The sequence below is a fragment of the Diceros bicornis genome, chromosome 9 (assembly GCF_020826845.1).
Source record: "Diceros bicornis minor isolate mBicDic1 chromosome 9, mDicBic1.mat.cur, whole genome shotgun sequence".
NCBI lineage: Eukaryota > Metazoa > Chordata > Mammalia > Perissodactyla > Rhinocerotidae > Diceros > Diceros bicornis.
In genome coordinates, this window is record NC_080748.1 from 76,135,922 (window position 1) to 76,148,902 (window position 12,981).

Below are 12,981 nucleotides of genomic sequence, written 5' to 3' on the forward strand. Positions count from 1 at the left end.
CAGTGAGTATGTTGCATGTGTTATCCACACAAGGGTGACATAAGTTAGGATCAGAAAGAAGATCATGACTCAGGTAACATAAATTCTTCAGTGAATATTGGGTTATGGCAAGGATGTTGATAGATGACAGGGAGTTGGAGAAGATTTTGTGACCAGATAAAATAAACCTCAAGGAAACAGAAGTTTCTCCAAGGATTAGAAGAGGTAATGTTCTGGAAGTGGCAGTGGATTGTAAGGAGGTATGTGAGGGTTGCTGGAAAAGTGAGGTCCTTGAGGGCATTGAGTTTTTCAGGTAAGGCAAGGAGGTGGATGGAATGTTCCATGAAGATGCTGAACCTATGGTAGACTTGACTGTTCATGGAACAGCAATCTCAGAAGATATTGTGGAATGGCTTGGAAAAGAGGAAAGAGGTGTTTAGGGGAGATGGGAGTAGTTGGGTCAGCTGAGGTTCTGAGGATGAGGGATGGCCAAAGGACCTTGTACTTCTGGTGATGGATGCAGAGTCCTTGAAATACCCTGAAGTACTTAGGAAGGTGAGCACTTAGGCTCAGAAAAGTAGTCTCGAAGGCTTTCTGAAACAGTATGAAGATTCCTCAAAAAATTAAAAATAGAACTACCATATGATCCAGCTATTCCTTTTTTGGATATGTATCCAAAGAACACTAAAACACTAATTTGAAAAGATATATGCGCCCCCTATGTTCATGGCAGCATTATGTACAATAGCTAAGACTTGGAAACAACCTAAATGTCCATCGATGGATGAATGGAGAAGGAAGATGTGGTGCGTGGATAGTGGAATACTACTCAGCCATAAAAATGATGAAATCTTGCCATTTGCAACAACATGGATGGACCTTGAGGTTATTATGCTAAGCTAAATAATTCAGACAGAGAAAGCCAAATACTGTATGATTTCACTCATATGTGGAAGATAAACAAACACATAGATACAGAGAACAGATTGGTGGTTACCAGAAGGGAAGAGGGATGAGAGGGAAGGCAAAAGGGGGAAAAGGGGACATTTGTATGGTGACAGATGGCAACTAGACTTCTGGTGGTGAACATGATGTAGTGTATACAGAAGTTGTAATATAATGATGTACACCTGAAATTTATATAATGTTATAAACCAATGTTACCTCAATAAAAAAAAGGCATTCTGAGGGGGCTGGATCTGTATACTTTGTCTAAATAACTTCTGATTCTATTTACTTTTCTTTGGCCCTGATGTCCCATGCTACCAGTTTGTATGTTGTGAGCTAGTGCAATAGCTTCCTGAATCAGTTCTTTATAAATACTCTTTACCTGCACCAATCCATTCTTCAGTATTGACAGAATAAACTTTTTAAAGTACAAACCCAATTATCACTTCCTTGTTGAAAACTCTTTAGCGTCTTCCCATTGCCTTTGCGTAGACTCTACAGTCTCATTTACACCATTTGCTCTCTTGCCCTCTTTTTTCCTGCTTCACTGTTTTCATTTCCTGGGATGCACCATCCTCTCTCCACCTGTGGACCTTAATAGGTAGGCTATAGTTTCAGCAGTTATAACAGAGAATCAAAAATACAGTGACCTAAGAAAGATACAGTTTAATTTTTTTCCCATGTAATAGTCCAGAAAGGAGGTTGTCAAGGGCTGGTAGCATGACTCTTGCATTCACAGCAGATGGTTTTCATTTTGGGGCCCAAAGTGGCCCAAAGTGGCTACTTTCATGCCCATCGTTGAGCCTCAGCAGGAAAGTGGCAGGGACAGGGGAGTTCACTCCTATTTTTTTCCAGGGCACAACCTAGAAAGCACCCTTTATTTCTGCTCCCATCCTTTTGGCGTTTAGTCACATGGTCATACCTAGCTGCTAGGAAGATGGAAAATGTAGTTGATATCTAGATGGCCATATACTAAGCTGAAAATAGCATTTCTCTTATTAAAGGGAGGAAAGGAGAGTAGATATTGGTGGATGACTAGGGGAAATAAGAATATATTCATATATCTGCTCATTTGTGGAAACACACACACATACACAAGGCCAGAACTAGTAAGATGGAGTACCTACAGGAGGTGGAGGGAGGATCTGGTGGAAATTATTGGGGAATAGGAAACAAAGTACATGGGATGAAGGGGAGAGACTTCTTTGGTTATGCATTTCTGTATAATTCTGACTTTTAGATCCATATTAATGTTTCAAAATAAATAAAACCATTCAAGTTCTGGGGGAAAAATTCAAAATGGAATACAAATAACTGGACAGGACTGTATGAATAATAAAATTATGCTGAAGGCAAGAGAAAATAAAAGCTGACCTAAATAAATTTTAACAGTATTTTGACTGGATATTCCAAGACAAAATATGTATAAACAAATATTAAACTCTAGTTAGTAGGTTTGTTTTTCCTAAGTCATGGGTTAGCAGTTCTGAAACCAGTTTATGTATATTCTGGAAATGAGGAAATAAATATATGTATTTATGTATTTATGTGGATAAGAAGAGCCAAGTTTCTCACTATCAGAATGTGGGAATGGATAAGAGTAGAATGAATCTTAGGGTGTAAAATTTAAATTGGAGGTATCAGTGTGAACTCATGGTTTTTAACATAGATTGAAAAATAAATATATAAATATATGTTATTGTGTGCATGTGTGTTTATGTGTGTACATGTATATGTATTCTCTAGATCAGGGTTTCTTGACTTTAGCACTGTTGACATCTTGGGGTAGACAATTCTTTGTTGTGGGAGGGCTGTCTTGTCCATTGTAGGATGTTTATCAACATCCTTGGCTTCTACCACTAAATGACAATAGCGTCTCCTCGGTTGTGACAACCAAATATTTCCAGACATTGCTATATGTCCTGTGGGGGGCAAATTGCTGTCCATTGAGAGCCACTGCCCTGCTGAGTGTCATAGAAGCGTTGTCACCCATAGCAATGAGCATACCAAGATCTTGTTTTCTAAATACCATTCTCCCATAAGTGGAACTTCTACTCCTCGATAAAATGGCTGATTTTAGGAAGAGTATAAGATGGCCTGAAGCCTCTTGTGTAAGAAAGTAATCAAGTGCTCAAAATATGATGACATGTCAAAAAGGCACAGGAGCCAGCTTTAAGGGGCTCCCACTGGCCAGTCTGAGAAAACTTCAGCAGCAAAATAAATAATGCCAGCAATGGATGAAAATCCATGGAATAAAGTAAGAGTCCATGAGTTCATACTGTTATAAATAGATTATTTAAGAAAGGTAAATGAGGGAGAAGGCACAGCTCTTCCTTACAGTAGATTTTTAACTAATAGGTGTAGAAAAATCACCATTTGGCAGACACTAAATTGTTTAGGTAAGAATCATCAATGACAGATGCTAAAATTAGTGGGTGAAAACATGATGAGAAACAGGTATGTGCATGTGTCATAGTATCTCCTCAGGAGATGCTAATTAATCACAATGGGAAAAGTAGTGCCTTTAAAGTGGAGAAACCTAGCAACTTCCTAAATAACCAACAGTAGCATCACTAATAATGGGACAAATCAACATCATGCACCTCTTTATATGATGCACTGAAAAGAGCACTTCATTTCTGTGATATTTTTGCCAAAAATGTATAACCTGAATATAATCACAACGAAACATCAGACAAACCAAATTAAAAGACAGAAAATAAATGGTTTGTACTCTTCAAAAGTGTCAAGGTCAAGAAACACAGAAAAGTGGATCAACTTATCTAGATCAAAGGAAACTAAGGACACATGACAACTAAATGCAACGTGTGATCCTGGATTAGTTGCTGGACCAGAAAAAAAATGTTTTTCTTTTGTGGTAGAGGTCACAAATGGGACAATTGGTGAAATTTGAATAAGGTCTTTAGCTTAGATAATGATACTGTTATTAGTGTTAATTTTCAGATTTGGTCATTGCATTGTGATTACATAAGAGACTTAACTTGGCTTTAAAAAATATACGCTAAAGTATTGAGAGGTAAAGTGCATCTTGTCTGCATCTTACCCTCTAATGTTTAAGGAAAAAATTGTGTGTGTATACATAAAAATAAAGAGAGAGAGAAAATAACTGATAAAACAAATAAATGTGGTAAGATGTTAACATTTGGAGAATGTAAGTAAAGGATATACCATAACTGTACTTTTTTGGGAATTTTCTATAATTCTGAAATCATTCCCAAAATGTTTAAAAAATAGGTGAAGAGGAGCATGTATCCCACTCCCCCTAAAGCTAACATTTAAGGACTAAAAACAGAGATGTATTGTGACTTGTGCTTATATATCATTCATCTGACTAATTCTAAAGGATAGAGGAGTTTAAAAAATTGTTTTATGAGGAAGAGAACAGAAAGGACAGTTGTAGTGTCTAGTTTGATAACTGCTTAGTTGCTCAAATATGAATTTTTTTTTCCTGAGCTGATTGTGAGCTTTTGTTAAGATAAAGAATCTCTAGAGCAAAAATGTAATTTGGTGAAAGTTAATTTCTGAATCCCCATGAAATACACAGTGGCTTTTGGCCTCTGTTTGATCCTGGCAGTGTGTACAGCTAATGTCTGGCCAGTGTTTTGGAAGCAGCAGGTAGTCAGGAGAAAGCTGCTCCTAGGGGTCCTCTCTTTGTGGCCTGGTCGTGATCTCCCGTACAGATGGGACCTCGTGAACTTTGGCAGAGGTCACCCTCAATTCCCAGTCTAAAACTGAGTCATAATTTTTATGAGTATGTGATTAATAATATGGTTGATGTTATAAACTAAGTCTCAGAGAGTACTATCTGCTTATTGTTTGAACAGGGATCTGATTAAACAGCATTGTGTTTCCTGGGACATGGAAAGAAAGTAAACGAAGTACAAATGGTGACTTTCAAATATGTAGGATATCTTTTAGCAGTTCAATGATTTTTCTCATTTATCTGATCTTTTTTTGTGTGAGGAAGATCAGCCCTGTGCTAACATCTGCCAATCCTCTTTTTTTGCTGAGGAAGACTGGCCCCAGGCCAATATCCGTGCCCATCTTCCTCCACTTTATATGGGACGCCGCCACAGCATGGCTTGACAAGCGGCACGTCGGTGTGCGCCCGGGATCCGAACCGGCGAACCCTGGGCCGCCGCAGCAGAGTGCACGCACTTAACTGCCTGCGCCACCGGGCCACCCCCATATTTATCTGATCTTTTGAGCTTTTAGGTATAAAATAATTTTTTGACTATTCCCCTATTTGGCTTTAGAACTAATTAATGTACAGGAGCTTTTGGAACAATCAGTTGAGGCACCTAGATTTTGGTGGTCTGCCATAGCCATTGTTTTACCTTAGAGTCCTTAGGAGAGAAAAACAGATAATGATTTGATTTTGCATAGTAAATGTAATATTTCATTCAGAGAACATTAAAGAGAAAATGCTTTTGTGTATTAATTTTATTCCTGAAACATCATTTAGCAAGATAAAAGTCGATATTTTCATGCTCTATTTACTATTCAAGTAGAAAGATTTTTGAAGGCTCATGCTTTATTTGTGTGCTTGAGTGGCTCTTTTCTTTGGTATCCAACATATAAATAAATGTTTGCTGATAATTTCTTTGAGTTATGTTTTCTAAAATCAGCATCTCTTTTTCAGCTTTGAATATGGAATAAAAATACAACATATCATTTATCTTGTAAAACTGCATACATTTTAATTTTTTGGTTGTCATCAGTCACAAATTGAGCACTGGGCATCAGAAAATAATCTTATTTTTGTTCAAATGTCATTAACTATTTCTGAAAGCTGTTTTACTGAAGACAGAGTCTGATGCCAACTATTTTGGCATTGGCCGCACAGAGCGAGAAAATTTATACCAGCACTGGGCTGTAACAAGAAAGCCAATAAAGTTAAATAGGAAATATGAAGTATATAAAGGGAACAGTATTATTTTTATTTAACTGGAGGAGGGCAGGACAAAAATCCTGAGAGATTGCCTTTCTAAGTTATTTATTATTTATATAAAAAAGCTTGTAAATTGAAATATTCTGAAATTTTTTTTGTTTTTTGTGAAGAAGATCAGCCCTGGGCTAACATCCGATGCCAATCCTCCTCTTTTTGCCGAGGAAGACTGGCCGTGGGCTAACATCTGTGCCCATCTTCCGTTACTTTATATGGGATACTGCCACAGCCTATAGCTTGACAAGTGGTGTGTTGGTGCTCTCCCGGGATCCAGACCTGCAAACCCTGGGCCGCCGAAGTGGAGTGCGCACTTAACCGTTGTGCCACTGGGTCGGCCCTGAAACATTCTGAATTTTTAATTTGTACATAATACCTTTTTTTGGAAGTAAAATTATAGCTGTACCTTGATCTTCTAACCTTCTTCTTTTCAAGTCCCTCCTTTAGGATCTTATTTTTTCCAAAACTTCAGTTATCATACATGATTAATTTACATATCGCTGCTTTTGTTTTGCATTACTCTGTTTCCCACCTTGTTTTGGATTCCTTCATGCGGATGTCCACTGCCATGATTTCCATATTCCGATGTATATGCATCTAACCTGCCTGCTCACCTGAGCTCTAATCATTTGGATGTCATTAGTCTTATCTCACAGGTATCTCAAATTTAGCTTGCCCAAAATGAATCAGACTTTTTCCTCTCAACTTATTCCTTCTCTGTAAATGGTGTCTTCTATCATGTAGCAGAGCCAAAAGTTTGGATGTTGTGCTTGACTCATCTCCCCATTCTTGATGTCCACTAAATCACCAAGTCCTGTCTGCCTCCTAAATATCTCTCAAGTCCAGCTACTTTTCTCTGTTTTTGTTGTCGACACCCTAGCTGTGGGCCGAGGTCTTCCCGTTCTTCAGCATGTCTCCTGCAATTGTCAGCTAATGGTTTTTCCCATCTTCACTCTTACCCCTCCCCAGTCCCTTTCACAGTATCAGCCTGAGTGACTCCTGGAATGCTCATATCTAGTCATATCTACCCTGCTTCAACCATTCTGGTTGCTCTCAAGATAAAGTAAAATCTCTGCACGGCTGTCAGACCCTGAATGCCTGTGTCTAGCTTTTCAGGCACGCTGTGCTCTCCTTGGCTTATGCACTTTGGCCGTGGTGTCCTCCTTTCAGTCCTCTTCGTAGAAGTACCTGGTGGTATCCATCTGCTTTTTACAAGAGTGAAAATTCTTAAATACTTTAAGTTCCCCCATAATATTACTCATCTCTGTGTCCTTCTGTGTCTTTCTCTATTTTCTTTCCCAGCCAGGAAAATTTGTGTAAGTCACAAATACTTCCTCTTCCTGGAACACCACATCTGTCATTTCCTATGCATATAAATCTCTCTGGCAAGCCATAACCCTTTTCTTCTTCAAAAATGCTGTATTTTGTCTGTTTGTAAAATGTACGACAAAGGGAATCATTTCCCTTTTATAGCCTGACCTCTTTCAGGGAGTCTTTGATTTTAAATTCTTGCCTAACTAGTTGGCCTTTCTAAGCATCTTAGCACACTGCCTTCAATTGCTCTTCATTTTCGTCTGTCCAAATATCACTTAAAATTCAGGCAAATGTCACATTTCTGCAGTGATCTGTTGGGTGTATTGGTATCATCAGAAGTTAGTTACACCTTCCAATACTTTCCTTGTAGAAATATACCTAATTACAAAAGCCCTTTGAAACATTACTTATTGAATATGGAGTAAGTCATTACCCACAGAACAGGGTTGGGATAACTGCCTTTCTCCTGGACATGTGCTATGAAACATATTTATTAGATTGTTGTCTATATATGATAACTTCTTCCATGGAATATTTGTATAGCTAAAAAGTTGCATTAATATTTGAATTTTGGAACTTTCTCTAAATGTTTTGAGGTAGTTTGAATAGGTTGAAAATTGGCTTTTATAGGGCTTAATCTCCAAAATATATAAAGAACTCATGCATCTCAACAACAAAAAAACTAACAACCCAATTAAAAAATGGGCAAAAGACCTGAACAGACATTTCTCCAAAGAAGATATACAGATGGCCAACAGACACATGAAAAGATGTTCAAAATCACTAACTATCAGGGAAATGCAAATCAAAACTACAATGAGATATCACCTCACGCCCGTCAGAATGGCTATAATTAACAAGACAGGAAACAACATGTGTTGGAGAGGATGTGGAGAGAAGGGAACTCTCATACACTGCTGGTGGGAGTGCAAACTGGTGCAGCCACTATGGAAAACAGTATGGAGATTCCTCAAAAAAATCAAGGATAGAACTACCATATGATCCAGCTATTCCACTGCTGGGTATTTATCCAAAGAACTTGAAAACACCAATTTGTAAAGGTACATGCACCCCTGTGTTCATTGCAGCATTATTCACAATAGCCAAGACTTGGAAGCAACCTAAGTACCCATCAAAGGATGAGTGGATAAAGAAGATGTGATATATATACACAATGGAATACTACTCAGCCATAAGAAACGATGAAATCCAGCCATTTGTGACAACATGGATGGACATTGAGGGTATAATGCAAAGTGAAATAAGTCAGAGGGAGAAGGTCAAATACCATATGATTTCCTTCATTAAGTAGTAGATAATAACAACAATAAACAAACACATAGGATTGGTGGTTACCAGAGGGGAAGGGGGGAGGGAGGAGGGTGAAAGGGATAATTCGGTACATGTGTGTGGTGATGGGTTGTAATTAGTATTTTGGTGGTGAACATGATGTAATCTATGCAGAAATAGAAGTATAATGATGTACACCTGAAATTTTTACAATGTTATAAACCAATGTTACTGCAATAAACAAAAAATTAAAAATAAATAAATAAAAGAAGTTATCAGTTAAAAAAAAAAAGAAAATTGGCTTTTATAAAGTTTTAGGCACATAATATCTTCTGAGTCAGAAACAGGAATGCTCAGAATTTTGCATATTGTTGCTATTATGATCTAGTATAAAGAGATGCATAGAAAAATGCCTAGAAGAATGTATTAATAATAGTTGTTAACATTGATTGGCTCAGAGACAGGTCATATTGAAAAGTATGCCCTTCTCCCCCGTATGTATACTTTAGGGTACACGGTAACCTGCTGTAACGAAGATTCTTAAATCTTAAATACAATAGTATAAATAACATAGAAATTTATATACTTCTCATTTAACAGTCTTGCTGGTCCATGCTGATGGTGCAAGTTAGTGTCCTGTGGTCATTCCAGGACATACAAACACACACACACACACACACATATACCCCATCCATTTTGTTGCTCTGCTTGATCTGCATTGCCAGAGCTGAGTTACTGCCATATCAGGAAGCCCATAGGAAGAGGAAGGAAAGAAAGTCCAACCAATTTTTTTTTTTTTCCAAGTAAGTGAGGCCCGAGTTGGATACATCACTTTAACTTACAGTCCCTTGTCTAGGAATTAGTTTGTCGTGTCTAGCTATAAGATAGACAGGAAAAGGAAGTCTGTGTCTTGGTGATCTTTTGTTCAGCTAAGACTCTATTACTGTGGAAAAAATGAAAAGCAAATTTTAAGGGAAACCAGCTGTCTGTCACAATATATTTCTATATTAAGAAAAAATTTCTTTTATATATATTACTATTGTAATTTATGTTGTACTAAACTTTAAATAAATGATTCAGTCTCTCTGGATCAACTATTTTCAAGTCTCCTTTTCCCTTGTAATTTTTTTATTCTATAACTGGTCACTGAAAGTTCCCCAAAAGCAGGTACCATACTGTTTGCTCTCATTTTTCTTCCTATGAGATCTAATTGTCGCATGAGTAGTAGGTGTAGAATAAATGTTGATAGATACAGATTAATTTGCTCTGAATAGCAACATTGTTAAAACCTCAAAGCAAATGTCAGCAAACTTTTTTGGTAATGGGCTAGAGAATAAATATCTTAGACTTTGTGGGTCACACAGGCTCTGTTGCAACTACTTGACTTATAGTGTTATAGCGTGAAAACAACCATATGTAAACACTGATGTGTTCCAATAAAACTTTATTTACAAAAATAGGTGGTAGGCTGGATTGGACCTGCAGGCCATAGTTTGCTGACCCCTGCCTTATAGGATGGGTATACCCTCTAGATAGAAATAGGTGTAAACTTAGATTTGTGGAGCTGCGCTCTTACAGAATATGAAACTGGAAGTTAGGTAGGTAGGTCAGTGCTGAGGCTTAGGGTGCAATACAACTTCTGTTTGATGTTTATTAGTTACATATTGTCTTCTGCTATATATTTATTCTTATATAAAAGGATAATAATGAGCACAAAGATAACAGTGCACCTTCTTGAGTGCCTGGCATTGCATTAAGCATTATCTCGTTTGTACCTCCTGACAATTGTACAGAATAGGTTCTGTTGTTATCACCATTTGACAAATGAGGAAACTAAAACTTTGGGAGGTTAAATAGCTTACCCAAAGTGAGAGGTAGATCTGGTACTTGAACCTGAGTGATTCTTCGCTTACTTTATAATTATTCTTGTAATGGTAAGGATTCTATAAGATTTGAATGGCAAGATCAGAATCAGGCTTTCTAGGTTTGTTATGAAGCATAACGGCACAGATTAGAACTAGACAGAAGTGGGCTAAAGAAATTGCAAGGAATTAACAAACCTCTCTGTTTACTTCAACTTCAGCTGTATTATGCTCTAGTGGCCCTGCTCGTCTTGAAACCTAATCTAATTCCTGCTTTCCCTGCGTTTGAAATGCCTCTTTACACTACCTTTTATTCCTACTTAACATCTTTGTAATCTACATTGCCAAGGTCAAATACTTCCTTCATAAATTCTTTCTCTATCATAGAACTCGCCTGATACCATTTGTCTTCCTCTTGTCGCAGTTACCTATTTGAACTTTACTTTGGAGTAGTCGTTGTGTACTAGGCTCAATTTTTCCTCCTAGATCACAAGCTTTTTTCTTCTTCTCCTTCTCTTCCTCTTTCTTTCCCTTCCTTCCCCTTCCTTTTCACTTTCCCCTTCCCCTCCTCCTCTTTGTCCTCTTCCTCCTTCTCTAATTATTGAGGTATACTTGACATGTCAGAAACTTCTCATATTTAAAGTATTCAGTTTGATGAGTTTTGACATATGTATATAGTATATATGTGAAGCCATCACCACAATCAAGACACTGAATATTTCTATCATCTCCAAAAGTTTCCTCATGGTGTTTGCAATCCATCTACTCTCCAATCCTGTCCCAGTGCAACCATGTGATCTGCTTTCTGTCACTGTAGGTTCATTTGCATTTTCTAAAATTTTATGTTAATGGACTCCTACAATATGCATATTTTTGGTCTTGCTTCTTTAATTTGGCATAATAATTTTGAGATGCATCCTTGTCGTTGCATGTCTTAGTAACTCCTTTCTTTTTATTGCTGAGTAGAATTCCATTGTATGGACAAACCACATTTTGTTAATTCATTCACCTGTTGATGGGACTTTGCAAATAAAGCTGTTAACCTTTGTGTATAAGTGTTTGTATAGGCGTATGTTTTTATTTTAACTTGGGTAAATACTCAGGAGTGAATTGTCTGATCATATGGTGAGTATATATTTAACTTTTTAAGAAACTGCCAAACAGTTCCAAAGTGGATGTACCAATTTATATTCCTGCTACAGGGTGTGACAGTTTGATTTTTTGATTTGTAGCACATCCTCACCAATACTTGGTATTGTCTGTCTTTTAACCTTTAGCAACTTAAATTGGTGTTTGGGGATATCTCATTATATTTCTTTGACAATGATATTGAACATCTTTTCCTGTGCTTCCTGACAATTTGTATATTTTTGTGAAATGTTTGTTTAGATCTTTACCGTATTTTTTTGGTTTGTTTGTCATCTTATTATTGTATTATAAGTATTCTTTATATATTCCAGATAAAAGTTCTTTGTTTCTGTGTTGAGAATATTTTCTCACAATCTGTGGCTTGCCATTTCATTTTCTTAACTATATCTTTTGAAGAGCAGACTTTTAAATTTTGAAGAAGTACAATTTATTGATATTCTTTTTTATGATTCATGGTTTTTGTATACTAAGAATCTGTTGCCTCAAGGTAACAGATTTTTCTCCTATATTTTCTTCTATAAGTCTTATAGCTTTAGGTTTTATATTTAGGTTTGTGATCCACTTTGAGTTAATTTTTATGTATGGTGTAAGTTAGGGTTGAGGTTCATTTTCGTTTTTTCTCAAATGGTTATCTAGTAGTTTTACCATTCGTTGAGAAGACGTTTATTTCCCCATTGAATTGACTTAGCAATCACAAGCTTCTTTTGTTTACTTTCAGTGTTTTATAGGTACTTCTAGTTCAGATATTTTTTTGTCATTACTTGAAGTCAAGGAGATGAATAATCTTGCATGGTTTTTGCTAGGTCATGAGACACTGATGATAAATTTCTCCAGATAATAAGAATTAGGTTTTAACTGACTCATTGTTCTCCGATTCAATCTGATATCATTTTATTTTTAGGTGTTACACATAATATTGCATTACTTCGAGAGGTGATAATCAACTCACGCTTTATAGAAGGAGACATCAACACTAAATTTCTTTCTGATGTATATCCTGATGGCTTTAAAGGTTTGTATGCATTGAAGTATTTTAGTATATTAAATTTACTATTTTTTATACTTTATTATAATGTATAACTTTTTCTATTTTGAAATTAAGGCCTCCGGCCTATATTATACATGATTTATTAACATACTTAGAATATCCTAGACCATTGACATTCATGATTTTGAGTATTCATGAGCGACCCATGAATGTGTAATAATCTGTAGTTTTGTTGAGTAGGGAATTCAGCTATGTGGAATGTTGTGTGAGTCCAATTTTGAAGCAAAATATATAGGCAGAGCATTAGCCTACCTGATTTTATGGTTTCTGAAAGTCAATTCAGGTTTGTATCCCTGCTGATATGAGTATATGCAGGAACTCTTCTTTAATGATTAAAACTATGTCTTTATAAAAATTAGCACTGACAATTTCAGAATGCCAGATTCTATTCCTATTAATTAAAGTGAAGATCTCTAAGAAAATGA

General features: G+C 36.6%; 1 protein-coding gene across 2 annotated transcripts in view; it reads left to right on the forward strand.

The window, feature by feature from the left end:
* The window catches only part of PCCA (propionyl-CoA carboxylase subunit alpha), a 415,707-nt gene that overhangs the window by 214,772 nt on the left and 187,954 nt on the right, over positions 1 to 12,981 (forward strand). For both annotated transcript variants that reach the window (XM_058548431.1, XM_058548432.1), the window contains exon 17: positions 12,410 to 12,520. In XM_058548431.1, coding sequence (XP_058404414.1) covers positions 12,410 to 12,520 — 111 coding nt within the window. The remainder of the gene's footprint in view (positions 1 to 12,409; positions 12,521 to 12,981) is intronic.